We start from the raw sequence: 21556 nt of genomic DNA, 5'->3' as shown, positions 1-21556 counted from the left end.
ACGTTTTCGGTGACGTCATTAATTTCATGCATATTTAAAAATCCTGTGTGGCAGTGTCGTGAGCTGAACGCGCCATCATATACGTCGTATTCATTAGCCCATTGTTGCGGACCGCCTGCCGTTCAGTTTAAACTGCAGGCAGTCCGCAAAACTGTCTCAGGCTGCCGCAGGAAAAATTTTGCAATGGGAATGAGTCACTCATTTCCGTTTTGAACTTTTTACGCAGCCTGAGTTGTGGGAATTTTCCAATAATTTCCTGTTATGCAGCAACTGTAAAAACTGTAAGAGAATGAATGTTCCAGGTTCATCTGTATTCCCCTGCCTTGCGCTTCTTTGGATTAGAGAATGCAGCATAGACCGGGAATTAAACCATGATGTTTACATGCCTCTGGTTCTCTACCGCCGCACTCCACTGTATTCTTCAGGGAAGCTACATTTGAGACGTTATTGTTCAAATCTCAGGTTCCTGCTTAAACAACAAAGCAGACTAATCTTGTTTCAGCTAATCCTTCAGACAAGGTGTATTTTTGTTGGCCAAAACATTACAGGTTTGGGGTCAATGTAATTTTTTACACTGCAGGTACCATTCACAAAAAACATAGTTTTTGTCACCGTCGACAATGTCACAAATTCGTGTTTAGGCAAACAAACCATGCAAGCTAATCTTTCAGCGTGAAAAGGAGATTTGACAACTGCTGGAGGTATTTAGGTTGAACATTTAAAATACTTTGCTCCCCTTCTCTGAAAACAAACAACCCCTTATTTTCACTGAATTGATCTTTCATTTCCTTTTCTCTCCCCAGGTCGTGTTTCTGGTGGGTTATGGCTGCGTGTATGTGGATATCGTTCATCAGTCTGGCACCATAACCATGACCATCGCACCAGAGGGTAGAGCAGGCCCTGTCCTGACCAGCCTTCATGGGTAATTACCTCCATGCCATCAACCTAGATTTCAATTTGTACCTACCACCCTGTTTGCAGAGGTAAAAACACACAGAAATACTGGAGGAATTCAGCTGGTCTTGCAGCTTCCATAGGAGGTAAAGATTTATTACCAACATTTTGGGCCTGAGCTCTTCTTCAAGGTATAAGCAAAGAACAAGAAGACAGCAGAATAAAGACTGAAGAATGGGAGAAGAGGGGGAAGAGTCCAGACCAACAAAAGGTGTTAGCTTGAGAACAGCAAGGAATGCAGAGGGGGAGCCGTGAGGGAGACTACCACAGAACTCCCATTGAAGAGAGGAGGAGAACTTCTTCAAGATAGGCAGCCCTTGAAGAGTTTTCGCATTGGATCAACTGAACGGAGTGAAACATGAAAGCCTGCAGATACTGTGATTTCAGTCTTATTTCTAACGCTTTCCTCTTTGCCTATACCTTAAAGAAAGCTCAGACCCGATGCGTTGGTAATATATCTTTATCTCCTAAGGACGCTGCAAGACCGACTTGAGTTCCTCCAGCTTTTAGAACCATAGAACATTGCAGCACAGAAACAGCCCTTTTGGCCCTTCTAGTCTGTGCCAAACTATTATTCTGCCCAGTACCACTGGCCTGCACTCAGCCCATATCCCTCCATACCCCTCTCATCCATGTACCTGTCCAAACGTGAAAATTGAGCCTGTATTCACCATTTCAGTTGGGAGCTAGTTCCACACCCCCATCACTCTCTGTATGAAGAAGTTCCCCCTTATGTTCTCCCTAAACTTTTCCCATTTCATCCTTAACCCATGACCTCTGGTTTGTATCTCACCTCTCTTCTTCTTTCTTCTTCTTCTTTGGCTTGGCTTCGCGGACGAAGATTAATGGAGGGGTAATGTCCACGTCAGCCGCAGGCTCGTTTGTGGCTGACAAGTCCGATGCGGGACAGGCAGACACGGTTGCAGCGGTTGCAAGGGAAAATTGGTTGGTTGGGGTTGGGTGTTGGGTTTTTCCTCCTTTGTCTTTTTCTTTTGAGGGGGAGGACGTGGAGGGGGAGGACGTGGACATGTCCTCGGGCCTGCGCAAAGGAGCTTTTAGGTGGAGTGCAGTGTGCGCAGTACTGGCCCCACCCTTTACACCCATGGTTCGTGTAAGCCTACTTGCATTTACTCTGTCTATCCTGCTCATAATTTTGTATACCCCTATCAAATCTCCACTCCTATTTCTACAATCAAGAGAATAAAGTTCTAACCGGTTTAACCTTTCCCTGTAACTTAGTTCTTGAAGTCTCAACAACATTTGCCATGTTATCATCCAGATCATTGATATAGACAGCAAACAACAATGGTTCCCACATAGATCCCTGAGGCCCACCACTCGTCACAGGCCTCCAGTCTGAGAAGCAACCATCCACTACCACTCTCTGTTTTCTCCCACATAGTCAATTTTGAAACCAGTTTACAACCCCTCTATGCATACCTAGTGTCTTATCCTTCCGAATTAACCTCCCATGTGGGACCTTGCTGAAGGCCTTACTAAAGTTCATGTAGACAACATCTACAGCCTTGCCTTCATCTACCTTCCTGGTAAGTTCCTCAAAACAAACTCTACAAGATTTGTTAAACATGACCTACCACACACAAAGCCATGCTGACTGTCCTTAATCAGCCTGTGGCTGTCCAATTACTTGTAAATCCGATCTCTCAGAGCACCCTCCAATAACTTACCTACTACTGATGTCAGGCTCACTGGCCTATGGTTACCTGGTTTACTTTTGGAGCCTTTCTTAAACAGTGGGACAATGTGAGCTACTCTCCAATCCTCTGGCACCTCTCGCATGGCTAAGAACATTTTGAAACTATCCATCAGGGCCCCTGGAATTTCAATACTTGTCTCCCTCAAGGTCCGAGAAAATATCATATCTGGCCCAGGGGATTTGTTTACCTTTATTCGCTGTAAGGCAGAAATCATCTCCTCCTCCTTAATCTCCATATGTTTCATGAGACTTCTATTTATTTCCATTCTAAGTGTATGCAGTACGCCAGTTTCCTGAGGAAATAATGATGCAAAATCTGTTTAAGATCTTCCCCATTTCGTGAGGCTCCACACGTAGCTGCCCACCCTGATCACCTAGGAGAACAATTTTGTCTCTTATTCTTAATATACTTGTAGAAACTCTTCCAGTTTACCCTCACATTATCAGCCAAAGCTCCCTCATGCCTTCTTTTTGCCTTCCTGATTTTATTATTCTCTTAACATTTTCTGTATTCTGCAAATGCCTCATTTGCTCCTTGTTGCCTATACTGGTTGTACACCTCAAAATCTCACCTTTGAAGGCCTTCCACTTGCTGGACATATCCTTGCCAGGAAACAGCTTATTCCAATCGACTCTTCTGAGATCCTTTCTCATTTCCACAAAAATGGCCTTTCTCCAATATAGAACCTCAGCTCGAGGACCAGATCTATCCTCATCCATAAGTAACGAGCCTAATGACATTATGGTCACTGGGCCCTAAATGCTCACCTACACAGACCTGACCTGCCTGGTTCCCTAATAGGAGATCATATTGTATCCTCTCTCGTTGGTACGCCTACGTATTAGTTAATAAAACTTTCCTGTGCACATTTGACAAACTCCAAGCCATCCAATCCTTTTACATTGTGGGAGTCCCATTCAATATGCTAAAAGTTATAATCTCCTCTATTACAACTTTAAGTTTCTTACATTGGTCTGCTATCTCCTGACAGATTTGCACCTCCAATTCTCTCGGGCTATTGTGCAGTTTATACTACAAGCCTTTTAATGGGCTCACACCTTTCCAGTTCCTTAGCTCAAACCATATGGCCTCTGTAGGCACCCACAGTGCTATCCTCTCTAAGCACAGCTATGATATTTTCCCTGACTAGCAATGCCCCTCCTCCCCATTTCATCTCTCCATCTCTATCACGTCTGAAACATCAGAACCCCGGTCTTGCCCTTCCTGCAACCAAGTCTCACTAATAGAAATAATGTCATAATCCCATGTGCAAATCCACGCCCTAAGATCATTTGCCTTACTGACAATACTCTTCACATTGAAATAGATGCAAGTAAGATCATTTCTATCTTGTACAAACCTCTGCTTCCTGTCTTTACATGTAGTCTTCGCATGACCCTTACCATCCTCCACCTCACTATCTGCTCTATCACTCTGGTTCCCCTCCCCTGCAAATCTAGTTTAAGCCCCCTGGAGCAGCACTAGCAAATGTACCCATAAGTATGCTAGTCCCCCTCCTGTTCAGGTGCGAACCATCCCATCAGAACAGGTCCCACCTTCCCTGGAACAAAGCCCAATTATCCAGAACCATGAAGCCCTCCCTCCTGCATTATCTTCCTATTTCTAACCCCACTAGCACGTGGCATGGGTAGAAATCCTGAGATCACAACCCTGGAGGCCCTGTGCTTCAACTTTGCAACTAACTCCCTAAACTCTCCTAGCAGGACCTCCTCACCCTTCCTACCCACGTCATTGGTCCCTACATGGACCAAGGCATCTGGACTGCTCACCCTCCCTCCTTAGAATTGGGAGAACCCAATTTGAGATGTCTTGGACCCTGGCACCAGGGAGGCAACAGACCATCCAAGATATGTTATCTTATAAATATTTCAATCCGATCGCTTTTATGTTATGAAACTATTTATAGTTTCCCAACCCCTCACCACCCATTTTTACCTCCTACCCAAGATCCACAAACCCAATTGTCTGGCAGACCCATCATGTCCTCATGCTCCTGCCCCACCAAATTACCTCCACTCTATTTTGACCCCACCAGTCCAATCCCTCCCCACCTATATGTAGGACACTTCACATGCCCTCCATCTTCTAACAACTTCTAGTTCCCTGAACTCGATTGCCTCATATTACTATGGGCATCCAATCTCTAAACCTCCATCCCCCATACCGAAGGACTCAAAGATCCAACCATTCTCCTCCACCACCACTCTCCTCCAGCTGGCAGAACTTGTCTTCACCCACAATAATTTCTCGTTTGACTCATCACATTTCCTCCAGGACAAAAGGGTAGCTATGGGTACCCACATGGGCCCCAACTATGCCTACCTTTTTGTTGGCTATGTGCAGGAATCCATGTTATAAGGCTACACTGGCAAGAAGCCTCAACTCTTCCTCTGCTTCATTGATGATTTCTGTGTGTTTTTACTCTTTCTTTTCTTTGGCTTGGCTTCGCGGACGAAGATTTATGGAGGGGGTAAAAAGTCCACGTCAGCTGCATGCTCGTTTGTGGCTGACCAGTCCGATGCGGGACAGGCAGACACGATTGCAGCGGTTGCAAGGGAAAATTGGTTGGTTGGGGTTGGGTGTTGGGTTTTTCCTCCTTTGCCTTTTGTCAGTGAGGTGGGCTCTGCGGTCTTCTTCAAAGGAGGCTGCTGCCCGCCAAACTGTGAGGCGCCAAGATGCACGGTTTGAGGCGTTATCAGCCCACTGGCGGTGGTCAATGTGGCAGGCACCAAGAGATTTCTTTAGGCAGTCCTTGTACCTTTTCTTTGGTGCACCTCTGTCACGGTGGCCAGTGGAGAGCTCGCCATATAATACGATCTTGGGAAGGCGATGGTCCTCCATTCTGGAGACGTGACCCATCCAGCGCAGCTGGATCTTCAGCAGCGTGGGCTAACAGAGGAACCACTGACATGGTCTTTGCCCTCAGACAGCTCCAAGAAAAGTGTAGAGAACAAAACAAAGGACTCTACATCACCTTTGTTGACCTCACCAAAGCCTTCGACACCGTGAGCAGGAAAGGGCTTTGGCAAATACTAGAGCGCATCGGATGTCCCCCAAAGTTCCTCAACATGATTATCCAACTGCACGAAAACCAACAAGGTCGGGTCAGATACAGCAATGAGCTCTCTGAACCCTTCTCCATTAACAATGGCGTGAAGCAAGGCTGTGTGTTTTTACTACAATCACAGCATCTGCAGAGTTTCGTGTTTCACTCCTCTTTGCAGAGGGACTGTGGAAACGGCTTCTTGCAGGAGGAGGTGAATCTCTGGAATTATCCAACCTGGATACCTGTGGAGACCTGATCATATTTGAAAAGGAGGTAGATAAAAGCTTTGAGGGCTCTGAAAACTGGCACAGAGGAGGAGCTGAGGTCAGAGGTAGATCATATGGAATGGTGGGCCGTCTTGAGAGATCCCAAATCTCCTCCTATATTCTCGTGTTGTCTTTCTCGTACACATAAATGGATGTCTAAGCCATCCAAACAGATATTAGTACAGGTCAAAGAGTACTGCTTAATGGAAGATGGAGAGATTAAGGGGGGGGGGGGGGGGTAAACAGGTTTAGTTTTCCAAAATCTAAAATGGTGGAGCAATGCAAGAATTCGGGAACTTAAAGATATTGCAGAGACAGAGAAGAGTAAGATCATGGAATGTTCTGAAGAGAAATTTTAAATTTAGAAATACAGCACGATAGCAGGCCCTTCCGGCCCACGAGCCAGTGCTGCCCAATTACACACAATTAACCTACAACCCCCATAGGTTTTGAAGGGTGAGAGGAAACTGGAGCACCTTGAGGAAACCCACAGAAACACGGAGAGAATGTACAAATTCCTTTCAGACAGTGCCAGATTCGAGCCTGGATTGGTGGCGCTGTAACAACGTGGTACTAATCACTTTGCTAACGGTGCCACCCAATATAAGCATTTTAAAACCGAAGCATTGGTCTAACAAGGGTATACAGTAAAGTGTCCTAGAGATATGGACTATAGAAACAAGTCAACCCATGCTAATCAAGAGGTATTCCAAGTGAGTCCCATTTTCCTGCATTGAGCCCAGATCTCTCGAAACCTGTCATGTACCTGTCTAAATGTTTGTATTGCCTCTTGCACTTCCTCTTGCAGCTTGTTCCAAATATCCATCAACCCTCTGTATGATAAACCTACCTCTCAAATTCCTTTTAAATCTTTCATTGCTTAACTTCAACTTAGGCCATCTCATTTTAGATTCACTAACCCTCAGAGGAAAAACTGTGCCCACCTACTCTAAACTTTCCCCTCTTACATATCACTAAAAAGGCCTCAGCTTCCTTCAGGGAACTATCCTGCCTCTCCCAGTAATAGGTTTTCTAGTCCTGACAACATCCTTGTGAATATTTTCTGCACTGCCTTTCGATTAATCTCATCCTTCCTTGAGTCTGTTCATCAAAACTGCGCACAATATTCCAGGTGTAGACACACCAATGTTATGAACAGTTGTAACATGACATCCCAACTCTAGTACTCTATGCCCTGACTGATGAAAGCAAGAGTGCCCTATCCCTTTCGTCACTACCTTGTGTACATATGCCACTCTTTTCAGCGAGCTATGGACTTGTACTCTAGATTTCTCTATTCTGTAACACTCCCCAGGGCCGTGCCATTAACTGTGTAAACCCTGCCCTAGTTCAACTAAACACAATGCATCATTTTACACTTGACTGAGTTAAGTTCCATGTGCCATTCCTTTGTCAACTTTCACAATAGATCAAAGTCCTTAAATATTCTTCTTCACTGTCCAGCACACCACCAATTTTGGTAACATCTACTCATTAAGCCAACTATGTTCATATCCAAATTATGAATATATCTGGCAAACAACAGCACAATCGTTGCACAACACCACTGGATAAAGACCTCCCATCTGAAAAACAATGTTTCACTGCCACTCTCTGACTCTTTCCACCAAGTCAGTTTTCTATTCGATTGGTTAGCTCTTCCTGGATCTCACGTGATCTTCTGGATAGGACAACCATTCTGAACTTGGATAGAACAACATCATGGGCTGAAGGACCTGTACTCCACTGTAATGTTTATCTTTGCCGAAAGCCTTGCTAAAGACCACATATACAACATCTACTGACCCTCCTTCAACAATTCTCTTGCACCCCTCTTCAGAAACTCAAGTCTTACATTCAAAGCCATGTTGATTGTCTTTCCTTTCCTAATACAGATAGATCTCAGAATCACCTCAACCACTGATGTGAGGCGCACTTGCCTGTAGATCCCTAGACTTCTGGTTCCTCACCCATGGCTAAGGAAAAAAACAAAAAAAAATTTTTTGCCAGGGTCCCAGCACTTCCTTCCCTGACTCCCCACAACATCCTTGGATGCACTTGATCAGCCTCCACCTCAAGACCACCAACACCACTTCTTTCAGAGTATCGACGTGATTCAGGACATCAAACTGTATGTTAGGATACAACCCATAGAGCGTTGGGTGACTTTTTAGAAAATGAGAGGAAGGAAGCAACTTCTGTTGTATTTCACCTCAAGGCTCTTCTTGCACAAATTAACTCAATCCGAATGTCAACCACAACCCTGAAATATTTGAACCAGTGTATTCAGGCTTTTTTGATATAGCAAAGTTCAAAATATTTTTTATGTCTGCCAGGTGGAAAATGGTTAAAATCCAGGAAAGTGGCAATTTTTATGAACAGTTAATACGATCCCTGTAAGTGGGCGCATGAGAAAAAGTTCAAAAAAACTTTGTGCACAACATTTAAGAAAGAAAATTGCTGTACAAATTTCCCTTTCATTCTCTCAGGAGAATTCCCTTGAGCATTTTAGAATTCAACAGAAGATGCCGTATGTTTTCTAAGATTTAAAAATATGTTAAATGGATCTACATTTAACATAGATTTCACATTTTTTCCGGTTGCAAGGGTAAGTAAGAGGAGGTGTCTGAGAGTTGTTGCCTGTGCACCAGACCACCACAGCGCTACCCTTGTCTGCAGGTTTGATCATGAGGTTGGAATTAGAGGGGGAGGGAGAGAGAGAGAGAGAGAGAGAAAGGCAAGGCGTTCTGAGGGGTTGTGATTAAAATGAGTGAGGGGAATGGTGAAGTGTAAACAAATGAAATCCCGGCGGCAGTTGGAAATATTAAGGTCCAGAGCAGGCAGAAGGCCGGAACTAGGTGTCCAGGAGGAGGAGGGAGGTTTAAGGCAGGAGTAGGGATCTGTAAAGGAGTGGAGGTGGGAGGGGATGTAGAGAATTTGGTTGTAAAAGTGGGCACAGAGATGGAGCTGATGGAAGAAGAGTTCGGCATCGGCGTGCATGAAACTTGTTGAGGTGTGGGCGAAGGGGGACAAAGGTGAGGTCTTCACTGAGGACAGAGTAATCCAGAAGGGAAGGTCAAAGGGGCTGGTAAAGACCAGGCAGGGGTTGGAGGGGGGAATCAATGGGTCAAAAATTAATTTTTAACACTTTTTTGTGCAGGATGCTGAAACAGGCCATTGCACTACGTGTGCTGATTACTCAAGCAAGCTTGACGATAAATGACGATCTAACCAATCAGTCTAAATCATCTGAGCTGCTGAGGCTGACGCTGGATAACGTCCTATTGAACCTTGCACCTCTGGTGAACCAATCCAGGCCTTTGGCACGGGAATTCCGTGAAGAGCCCAGTCAGGGTTTCTCGGAGCTCTACCTGCTGGAGGTGTGCATCGGGGACCTGCAGATTGACAATCAGCTCTACCACAGGACCAGCTTTCATTTCCCTGCCCTCCTTTGCCAGGAGATAAAACCCGAAATCCCACAGTGGAGAACCGGCTTCAGTTCAACACTTTCAGCCAAAGACCTTGATGACTACAAGCACAAATGTTTCCTGAAAGCCCGCGTCGTGCTGAGGGAGGAGAGCTTCGTGTTCGCCCTCAATGACGTCAACTTGGAATTGAAACCTGCAAGGCTCTACGTGGAAGACACGTTTGTTTATTACATAAAAACTCTGTTTAATACCTATATCCCTGACACTGGAGTGAACCAAAAGCAAGCGAGGAAATGGCCCGTTTCAGCCACCGACCGCTGTGTCCCTGAGCAAGTAGCGTGTGCGACGCGTGCTCTAGTGAATCCAATCAAACTGCGACGATTGACCATCGAAGCTGTGAGCTTGCTCGTCAGTATCCATGCTTCCATAAAGCTATACATCGCATCAGATCACGCTCCCCTTTCCTTCTCGCTCTTTGAGAGAGGGCCGATCTACACTACCCCCAGACAGCTCATCCACGTCCTGGCCATGCATTACGCTGCAGGAGCATTGTTTCGAGCAGGTTGGTACAATGAGGAGGTTCGATATTCCTATCACTGACCAGGACAGGAAAAGCAGTAAGAATTATGGTTCATATATACATTGTTCAATGTGCATGTCAATAAACTCAATAACATCACCATACCTCCAACTTAAGACCCTAAGATATAGGAGCTGAAGTAAGCCAATCGCCCCATCAGGCCTGCTCAGCCATTCCGTCATGAGCTGATCCATTCTCCCACTTAGCCCCACTCACCTGCCTTCCCCCCTAACCTTCAGATTCAGATACTTATCAATCTCTGCCTGACATACACCTTACGATCTGGTCTCCACAGCCACCCGTGGTAGAAAATTTCAGTTTCACCCCTCTCTGGTGAAATAAGTTCCTCCGCATCTCTGTTTTAAATGGGCAGCCTTCAATCCTGAAGGTGTGCCCTCTTGTCCGAGACTCCCCTCCATGGGAAACAACTTTGCCTCATCTACTTCTATGAGATTCCCCCTCATTCTTCTGCACTCCAAGGAATACAGTCAAGAGGCATCAAACATTCCTCATATGGTAATCCCTTCATTTCATCAATCATTCTTGTAAATTTCTGAACCATCCCTAATGCCAGCACATCCTTTTTTAAATAGGGAGCCGAAAACTGTACTCAAACAAGTGAGACCTCACTAGTGCCTTTTAAAGCCTTAAGACCACATCCCTGCTCTTATATCCTAGTCCTATAGATTTGAATACCAGTATTGGATTCACCTTCTTCACCACTGACTCAACCTGGAGGTTAACCCTTTAGGGTATCCTGCACAAGGACTCCCAAGTCCCTTTCCAACTCAGAATTTTGAATTTTCTCCCCATCGAATTAATAGTCTGTCCTTTTATTCATTCTATCAAAGTGCATGACCGTACACTTTCCAACATTGTTGTTCATTTGCCACTTATTTGCCCATTCTCCTAATCTATCAGTCTCTCTGCAGCCTCTTCATTTCCTCCTCACTACCTGCCCCTCGACCAATCTTTATATCATCCGCAAACTTAGCCACAAAGCCATTTGTTCCACAATCCAAGTCATTGACATACAATGTAAAAAGAAGTGGCCCCATCACCAACCCCTGCGGGATCCCTTTATTCCCACTCTCCTTCCTGCCGATCAGCTAATGCTCTACCCATGCTCGTACCTTTCTTGTAATTCCATGGGCTCTCATTCTGTTAAACAGCCTCATGTATGGCATCTTGTCAAAGGCCTTTGGAAAGTTCAAATATACAACATTCACTGTATCTCCTTTGTCTAACCTACTTGTGGTTAGCTCAAAAATTGCAATATGTTTGTCAGGCACGATTTTTCCTAAAGGAAACCATGCTTATCCTCTCATGCATTTCCAGGCACTCTGTAACCTCATCCTTGACGATTGACTCTTAACAACTTCCCAAGCACCAATGCTAGGCTGACAGGCCTATAATTTCCTTCCTGCTGCCTCCCCCTTTTTTGTAAGTATGAGGTTTTAAATAAAGCTGCAAACTTAGGAACAGGTGGGACATTTGGTCCCATAGATATTCCACCCTGCAAGATCAAACTCCATCTGCCCATCTCTAGTCATGTCCCATTGCTGAATAGACCGGATCCAGTTTTAATGGGCCAGGATCTGTTGACAAACATTCGAGAACATTATGCGGAGTTAAGCGGAGTAGTTTTGAACTTCTTACTTGAGGAAGGATGGACTGACGGTGAACGGTGCAGGGGAGGTACACCAGGTTGATTCCAGAGGTGAAGGGGTTAGCCTATGAGGAGAGACTGGGACTGTACTCACTGGAATTTAGAAGAATATGTGATTGTACAAAAAACACCCAGAAATGCTGAAAGAAAGGATATATTACCAATGTTTCAGGCTTGAGCCCTTCTTTAAGGAATAAGCAAAGAACAGGAAGGCGTCAGAATAAAGAATGATGACTTGACGAGAATGGACTCCATGAGACTGGCTGATTTCTTCCAGCATTTATGTGTTTTTTACTACAATCACAGCATCACCAGACTTTTGTGTTTCACTCACTGTGTAGGGCTCAGGCCTGAAATGTTAGTTATATATCTTTACCTCTAATAAACACTGAGTGACCTGAATTCCTCCAGCATTTTTGTATTTTTAATACAAAAATGATGATCTATTTGGGGTGGCTATAATGAGAGTAGTGGAGCCAACATCTCGGGTCTGTTAAGACCAGTAAATGTAACAATGCACTATTCCCCAAGAGAATCTGCCTTTTAACCATATAACCATTTACAGCACAGAAACAGGCCAGTTTGGCCCAACTAGTCCGTGCCGAACATCATCTGCCACCTCGTCCCACTGACCCGCATTGGGTCCATAACCCTCCACACCTCTCCCGTCCATATACCTATATTTGAATATTAACATCGATCTTGCTTCTATCACCACTGCCGGAAGTTCATTCTACACCCCCACCACCCTCTCCATGAAGAAAAGCCCCCTCATGTTTCCTTTAAACTTTTCCCCTTTTACTCTCAATCCATGGCCTGTTGTTTGAATCTCCCCTACTCAGTGGAAAAAGCCTGTCCCCCTTATAATTTTGAATACCTCTGTCAAATCACCCCTCAACCTTCTACGCTCCAGGGAATAAAGTCCCAGCCTGCTCAACCGTTCCCTGTAACTCAAACCGTGAAACCCTGGTAACATTCTCGTAAATCTCCTCTCTCTCTCTCTATCCTGTTTATATCCTTCCTGTAATTCGGCGACCAAAACTGCACGCAATGTTCCAAATTTGGCCCCACCAATGCCTTATACAATTTCCACATAACCTCCCAACTCCTGTGTTTTATGAAAGCCAACAGACTAAATGCCTTCTTCACCCCCCTCGCCACATGCGATTCAACTTTCAGAGAATTATGTACCATGACTCCCAAATCCCTTTCTTCCACAGTTTCTACAGTTAGATTCCCGACAATGTTTATTCACTTCAGTTAAATATCTTCATTAGCTTTGCTGTTTTCCACTTACTTTTTCATTTATATTCTTGGTAGGCTGGGTCGTTGGCTCTCTGGAAATTCTTGGAAGCCCAGCTAACTTGGTGCGTAGCATTGGGAATGGGATAGCGGACTTCTTCCGGCTTCCGTATGAAGGACTAACCCGTGGTCCGGGCGCCTTTGTCAGTGGAGTCTCCAGGGGAACAACTTCATTTGTAAAACACATATCCAAAGGTAACATCTATTCTCAACCTTGCCTGGAGAGTTATCTCCAGAGGATACCAGGAAAGGTGCTATATTGCGGTGACTACACATCGTGTTTTCCTTTTGAAAATTGTGTCATAGTACATTTGTCTTCATTCTTACGAGTTTGCTATGCTGTAACAAAACAATAAGCTGAAAACTGTTTGAACAACTAAAGAAACGGTGCTTCTTTGAGAAGGAGCTGGTCATCGAGCCATAAACAGGCCCAGCTTGGCCATGCTGAACTATTACAGCACCAGCGTTCGAATCCTGCGCTGTCTGTAAGGAGTTTGTACATTCTCCCTGTGTCAACATGGGTTTCCTCCTGGTGCTCCGGTTTCCTCCCACCATTCAAAATCTTCGGGGGTTGTAGTTAATTGGGATATTTGGGGGATATGGGCTCGTGGGCCAGAAGGGTGGTGTACGTCTAATTTAAAACCTCTGAGCCTGCTCGTAGAAAAACCCTTCTCACTGCATGAGTTACAAATAAACTTAAAGCAGTTACAGTAAAACCCCTGGTATCTGACGCCTACTGAGATTGGTAGATGCTGGATATGTGAGTTTTCTGGTGGCTTGAGAATAACTCTTATAATGCCTAACTAATATACCTGCATTAGGAATAAACAGTTTAAAAGACTGTACTTACACAGAACAATCTTCACTTATATGAATATATAAACTTAAGAGCATTTTTCATTCTTCGAAAACATTTAACCGTCTGCAGCTTCCACGGAAATGGTTGAGAGATAAACAATAACCTCAGGGTGGCACAGTTGGCGTAAGGGCAGCATAGTTGGCATGAGGGTGGAATGGTTGGTGTAGCGGTTAGCGCAACGCCTTTACAGCGCCAGTGATTGGGACCAGGCCAATCCCATGCTCTCTTGTAAGTACAGTCTCCCTGTACTTACAAGAGTGGGTTTTCTCTGGGGGCTCCGGTTTCCTCCCACCGTTCAAAACGTACCAGGGGTTGTTGGTTAATGGAGTGTAAATTGAGCAGCATGGACTCGTGGGTCGAAGTGGCTCGTTACTGTGCTGTATGTTTAAATAAAAAATATTGAAAGATTATAGATAACCCCCCCCTCCCCCAAGTTTACAGATAAAGCCTTTATAATATACTTCTCGAGATAAAGACTCTTTTCTAAGCAGGATAAGAAGACATTTTAAGAGAGTCAGCCCCCAACAGCTAACGGCATCGACCAGCTCTTCATCATGTGGTGTTTTAACACCACTTTATTCAAACAGCTGCTACGAGCAAAGCACGACCAAGGCCCTGCGCTGGCTGAATATTTGCCCTCATCTTCACAAAATGTTTATGCGTTACTTCAGACAAGATTTACTTTTACAATTTTAAACTTTTATTTATGCTTATTTATTTTCTATGACTTTTTTGCCGGTGGCTTGAATTCTGGATAACTGGGGTTTTCCTGTACTTTGCTTGGATGTGATGTCTTCTCATGGTCTTTTATGTATTTTTGTTCAGGTACACTGACATCAATCACTAACCTAGCTACAAGTCTGGCCAGGAACATGGATCGGCTGTCTCTGGATGAAGAGTACTATACCCGGCAGGAAGAATGGCGGAGGCAGCTTCCAGACAGCCTGGGGGAAGGTCTGCGGCAGGGATTGTCTCGGCTGGGAATCAGCCTGCTAGGTATGGCAATATCGGCCAAGCTGACGATAAATCAAAAATGTAAATGCAGAACTCAAGAGCTCATCAGAGTAAATTTTGAAATTAGACCTCCAAACCCAGGGCCTGGTGAAGTTTTTTTGAATCTGTACTGTATCAGAAAACTAATAACCCTTTCACTGGAGCCCAGCAGACTGTGTTTCAGCACTGGCCCTTTAATGTGGGTTCAGTTATTGATGACTGTAAATGTGTCTACGATGTGTCTACCGCTTATGTTGAAGCACTTCAGCTTTGTTTATGTGGTTTTAAGTTTTGTGTAAACTTTGGAGAAAATCAGTTCATAATGAAGGAACCCAGATCCCACCTGCCCTGAAATGATTCTGCTGCCTCCAGGAAAATGAACCTATTAATCTCAATAAAATATAGCAGTCCCACCCTCTTATGAAACAGATTTACATCGCTGCTCGCTCAGGGAAGAGTGTCCTATTGTGGCCATTTCACTGTAAAACATTTTTTTTTCTTGAATAAAATCAAATGCTCAAAAAGATACATCATAAGTTCTTTTTGGCAGAGGAGAATTGCAAGACTATTTTGCATGAAGATCTTACGATTCTTTGTTACTACAGTAAAACCTCTGTTATCCACAATTCAAGCAACCGGCACCCCCAAGTTAAAAAAAATTGCGGCAAAAATAAGGAAGTTTAAAATTGGCGCGCCTCGCCATTAGTTTGCCAAGCACGCAACACGCGATCTGAAGCGACTGGAAAATTCAGTTATCCGGCATCTACCAATCCCCATAGGTGCCAGACACCAGGGGTTTTGCTGTAATTATATGAACGATTCTCTGGGAAGGAAATTTAACACAGCAGCTTACTCCGTTAATACTTTATCCAGCTGATTTCCATGGTGACCTTTGATGTGTATTTTGAGAAGACATCGATAAGCCACTTTAGATGTTAATTTAGAGATACAGCATAATAGCTCTTCCAGCACAAGGGCCCACACCGCCCAAATACAGCAATTAACCGGCCTTTGGAATGTGGAAGGAAACCGGTGCAGGACAAGGCGAGATTGTACAAGCTTCCTACAGACAGCAGTGGATTCAAACCTGGGCTACTGGCTCTGTAACAGCGTTGTCCTGCCGCGACGCTAACCGTGCCACCCTATTCACATTCTCGAGCAATCAAACTTTATTTTGATGATGAGCCTGTTTTGGAGATGGTCACTTTTGGACCGTATCCGTTCAGACAGCACAGAACCGGGCTATATTTAACAGAACTTGTTGATATTTTTAAAATCAACACGAGCAAATAAATAATCATTCATCCATCTTCATTCTGCAAGCATTTTTACTTTTAAATAATTGCCTTCCTAGTTTCTTTTTAGAATATTTTTATTGAGCTTATCGTAATATGCTATTTACATGTTCTACTAATATAACAAAGGAACATCATAACATATACATTACTTATTATATTTAATATAAATGTACTTTACAACAAATTTCACCCATAATTGTTCATTTGATATTATTTGTTCAAATAATTATGAATATAAACCACTTAAATTACTTTCTACCAACACTCATTGCACCTTGAAATAATATCTAAGTCAATGTAAAGATAATTAAACCATATATGATCAACTTATCTAAAAACACAGAAAAAATTCCAAATCTAATACTAATATAACCCCTCCTTCAAATCAAGATTACTTAATAAGACCAAAATAATATGAAAATGGATCAGGCAGCGACCCTCAGAGGACCGACGGGGCTTCGACAGAGCATCCAAATGACCGTCCAAATTACCATTCTATGAATGGGCCCCATATCCAAATTACCATCCAAATTACCATTCTATGAATGGGCCCCGTATCTTTTCATCTTTAATATTTTATCTAATTTTCTCTAACGTCATGTGCATGAGTCAGTGAGAGTTCATCTTTCCTTTTCATTAAAACTGCTCGTCTGGCTATCAATGTGCTAAAAGCTAAAACTTTCTCCGAAGTACATCCGATTCGTGAGAAAAACCAAACAAGAACAATTAAAGGGCATGGTCTATTTTAATCTTAAAAATTGTTGATAAAGATTGAAAGATATCCTCCCAAAATCTTCCTCATTTGGAACACTCCCAAATTAGATTTATTTATTTGAGATAACTTTGCTTCTTTTGAACAATTGTCAGTTCAATGTAATCTCTCCAATAGACTTTTTTTTAGATATTTACAAGTTAGGCATTTTGTTCATTTCCTTGAATTGCAGATTCAAATATTCTGATATATTTTTTGACTTACAGTTTGTTCACAGCGGATTGATATCACGTATTTATAATGATTTATTGGATTTAAGATCAACCTCAATGGCTGGGATTAAAAGTGATTGGGAATGTGACCTCAATATAACATTCTCAGATGAGGATCGGTATTCCACTCTTAGACTGATCAATGATTCTTCATTTTGTGCAAGGCATTGTTTAAGGTGGTACATAGAATACGCATGTCTAAACTTAAATTATCTCGTTTTTATTCAGATGTTGACTCTCTATGTGAAAAGTGCAAAATGTTTGAAGCCTCATTGATTCCTATGATTTGGGGGGTATCTTCCTCATTTCACTAAATCTTATACAATGTGCATTTCATTCAGGTTTTCATGTCCTTTTAGAACAGAGATAAGGAGAAATTTCTTCATCAAGAGGATGGTGAATCTGCAGAATTCGTGGCTACCACAGACGGCTGTGGAGGCCACATCATGGGTTAGATTAAAGTGGAGGTTGATGGGTTATTGATTTGAAAATGCAAGAAAATTGAGTTAAGGTTTTACAATATATCTATCTCCTATGGACGCTGCAGGACCTGCTGAGTTCCTCCAGCATTTATGTGTTTTCACTACAACCATAGAACATGGAACATTACAATAAATACAGGCTCATGGGCTCGCTATATATTCCTACCAAAAAAATAATCGAAACCCTTCCTAATTCATACCTCTATTTTTTTTCATCCATGTGCCTGTCTCTGAAATGCCCCTAACGTATCAGCCTCCACCACCCTCCTTGCCAAGGCATTCCAGGCACTCTGGGTAAAAAAAAACTTACTCCTGATATCTCCCCTAAACTTTTCTCCTATCACTTTGTAGAGATGTCCCGTGGAGTTTGCTTTTCCCGCCCTGGGAAAAAGGCGCTGGTTGCCCACCTTATCTATGCCTCTCAGAATCTTGTCAACCTCTATTAAGTCTACTCTCATCCTTCTTCCCTCCAAAGAGAAAAATCTCAGCTCTGCTAACCTTGCCTCCTAAGACTTATTTTCCAATCCAGGCAACATCCTGGTAAATCTCCTCTCCACCCGCTCATAGCTTCCTCTTCCTTCCTAAATGAAGTGACCAGAACTGAACAAAATACTCTTAAGTGTGGTCTCACCAGAGATTTGTTGAGTTGCAACATCAGCTTGCATCCCTTAGGCCACCTTAGCAATTCTATCAACCTGCTCGGCAACCTTGAGAGAAACTTTCATCTTACAATGAAAAGGATCAGGTAATATAGACCAGGGGCGGCATGAAAGCACTCTTGAGGGTTTTGTTCCATAGCCTTACGATTGCAGATATTCCTTGTAGGTGCGTGATTTTGCAAGCTTGAACCTTCATCCATTTGCAAAGAGGGAGAGAGAATGCATCGTGGGGCAGGTTGGGACCTCCGGTATGTCAGCTGCCTTTCACCTTGTAGATTAAGGACAAGATCACAGTATATGAGGTGTTAACGTTTGGTTGGAAAGAATGATGGAATGGCTTCAATTGTAGCTGTCAAAAGGGGAGTTGATACAAACCTGATACGGAAAAAAGGCAAGAGAATGACCAATTGGGTAGATTGATTGGACTGAGAGGCCCCTTTCTGATAGAATTTGGCCTTTTAAGGTGTCCCTCCTGAGAAGAAATTATGGGAGAAATTCATTGTTGGCCGCCAGCACTGAATGCCTGAATGAATAATGCCCACTAATTGAACCCAATGGATTTTGGTCCGCAGACATGAATCTGACCAGTGGCCAATTTCTATTAAGCACAGGTGACCAGAGATAGATGTCTTCCCCCACAGTATTTCTGGCCAAGAGTACCCAAGAGCCTCTTGTGGTAGACATGGTGGTAGAGGGAGGATTCCAACGAGATTTCCTTGCAGTAGGAGAGAGAGCTAAAACCTCATCCACCCCTCAATAGTGTTCCGTGTGGCTCTTGCTAATCGTTCTCACCCTCACCCAACCCGTGGAGGAGACAGGATTGTCACCTGTTCCATTTTTGCTATTCCAGGTGCCATTGCTGGTATTGTGGATCAGCCGATGCAGAATTTCCAGAAGACCTCGGAGGTGTCAGCTGGCCGCAAAGCGAAGGACGTCATCTCGGGTGTGGGCAAGGGGATTGTGGGAGTTCTCACCAAACCAATCGGTGGGGCTGCAGAGCTCGTCGCCCAGACTGGCTATGGTAAGTTTACCCATTGGCTAGTCAGGTCACACCTGCTTGTTTGCACCCTCTGCCCGTTATTTATTGATTTAAACAGTCATCTTTCTGCACTTACTGACAGAAACTCCAACAGCTTGCACTCCCAGAATGTTTTTAACGATAGAAAGTCCCAAATTTAAATCAAAGCCTTTAAGGGGTGGACCCGATGGGCCTACATCTGCTCCTATATCTTATGATCAGGGCAGACTGGACAGACAGGGTTTAAAGGAAGGCTCAGAGATCTACGGGAGGCATTTCAGGGTTTAGCAAGGCCTTGAATGCCAAAGGCTTCTTTTCCAATGACGGCTCATTACAAATAAAAATGCACTAGAAGGCCTCACCAGTACCCCATATGGTTGCAGCAGTACCTCCCTGCTCTTACATTCAGTCCCTCTCTCAATGAATGCTGGCATTCCTTGCCAATTAGCTTGTCAAGCTGACTTGATAGGTCAGTGCCAGTGTCTTAGTTGTTTACATCCCTGCTAGGATTTACACTCAACCTAAAGCTTCTCTCATAATCTCATCTGCGTCTATTTCCAGTTCATAAGCAGAAGTGCGTTGAACAACATGCAGTTTTATGACAAATCAGCTCTGCCCAACTGCAAGGCAGCAGAGCTTACCCTGAAGGCAGCCTGTTTTAGAATGAAGAAAATAGAAACTACGGCACCTTCTCCCAATGAAGTCTGGCCCAATTACTCCATAAAATAACAATGTACGCAGAATGTCTGCAAGCATTAAAATAAAGATCGATCACTTGCATCTCAATAGTCAAACTTGATTGACAGGGAAATTACCCAATCATGTCCTCTCTACCTGATGATCGAATTGAACTTACAGCAGCCATCCATGACATAGAAGTACAGGAAAACCCCCAGTATCCTGCACCTCTGGAGATGGATTAGTGAATTTTCTGGTTGCTTCAGATTGTGATAGGCGAACAAACGGCAAGATGCGCCAATTTTTAACTTTTGTATTTATTTTCCGGAATTTTTTTTGCCGGTTGCTTGCATTCCATATAACAATTGAGTTAATATCTTGTATTACACACCACTTCCATCACCAGCCCCAAAGGATTCACTGTTTTATCCACTGAAGGGTTGCTTTGCACAGACTTGGCAAATCCCACTTTCCCTCTCATTCAACTGGTGCACAGCAACGATACTCATTGCCGCGGTGTAAAGAGTAGGAACATCAGCTCAGGAAATCCCAACTGTTTGAGATCCTGTGCTCGGTCACTTGGACAAGAACAGAAATGTGATATTCCCGAAAAAATAAACTTAACACTTCAACTCACAAATGAATAAAGGAAACAAATAGCTTTCATGGCCTTGGGATATTCCAAAGTACCTTGTAGCCAATAAATTATTTGTGAAATTTATCCTTTTACAAATTAGGCGGCAGGCAATTAATTTGCACTAAGATCCCACAGCTAAGTGAGATGAGGACCAGATGTTTGCTGCAGTGATGTTGAACAGGTTGCTTGGAGATCTCCCTTGTCCTTTGAAAGTAAGCCTTGGGATTTTTTTATACCCTTTGATGGAGCAGACTCAACCATTGTTCAGTCTATCTTTAAAAGAAGAGCACCTGCAGCAATGCCACCGCCCTCGTTTCTGAAGTGGCTCTTGAAAGTCAAGTCAAGTTTATTGTCATCGGATTGTACAAGTACAACCTGAACAAACTGTGTTCTCCGGTCCTCAGTGTAAAACACACAGACACAAAACCAGACATAACACACATACAGACAAATAATAAATATGCAGGACAAGTACTCATCAAAACAAATAAATAAACATTGTTTCCTGAATATGTGAATCTCGGATGGTTCGCAAGAGCAGTTTCTTTGGTTTTGGTTGTTCAGCGTTCCCACTGCCCGTGGGAAGAAGCTGTTCCTCAGCCTGGTGGTTCTGGCTTTGATCCTCCTGTATCTCTTCCCCAATAGGAGCAGATGAAAGAGGCTATGTGCAGGGTGGAAGGGGTCCTCATTGATTTTGCACTCCCTCTGCAGACAGTGATCCCAGTAGACCACGTCATTGGGTGGGGAAAGGGGAAGGGAGACCCCAGTGATCCTCTCTGCAACTTTTATGGTCCTGTGGATTGACGTCCGATCCATTTCTCTGCACCCTGTGATGAGGCCGGTCTGGACACTCTCGATAGATCTCCTATAGAAGATTGCCTTAATGCTGGCTGGTAGCCTCACCCACTTCAGTCTTCTCAAGAAATGGAGGGAAGTTCAGATCCTTCCAACTTGGAAGGAAGGA

The 21556-nt window shown here is 43.7% G+C and overlaps 1 protein-coding gene across 6 annotated transcripts in view; it reads left to right on the top strand.

The window, feature by feature from the left end:
- LOC138755825 (intermembrane lipid transfer protein VPS13B-like) overlaps nt 1–21556 on the top strand; it is a 1263706-nt gene that overhangs the window by 1236205 nt on the left and 5945 nt on the right. For all 6 annotated transcript variants that reach the window (XM_069922506.1, XM_069922508.1, XM_069922505.1 and 3 more), the window contains 5 exons: nt 804–922; nt 9166–9995; nt 13003–13179; nt 14669–14839; nt 19110–19280. In XM_069922506.1, the coding sequence (XP_069778607.1) occupies nt 804–922; nt 9166–9995; nt 13003–13179; nt 14669–14839; nt 19110–19280 (1468 nt within the window). The remainder of the gene's footprint in view (nt 1–803; nt 923–9165; nt 9996–13002; nt 13180–14668; nt 14840–19109; nt 19281–21556) is intronic.

Source organism: Narcine bancroftii, chromosome 2, assembly GCF_036971445.1.
Source record: "Narcine bancroftii isolate sNarBan1 chromosome 2, sNarBan1.hap1, whole genome shotgun sequence".
Lineage (NCBI taxonomy): Eukaryota > Metazoa > Chordata > Chondrichthyes > Torpediniformes > Narcinidae > Narcine > Narcine bancroftii.
This window is presented reverse-complemented; position numbering and strand designations above follow the sequence as displayed.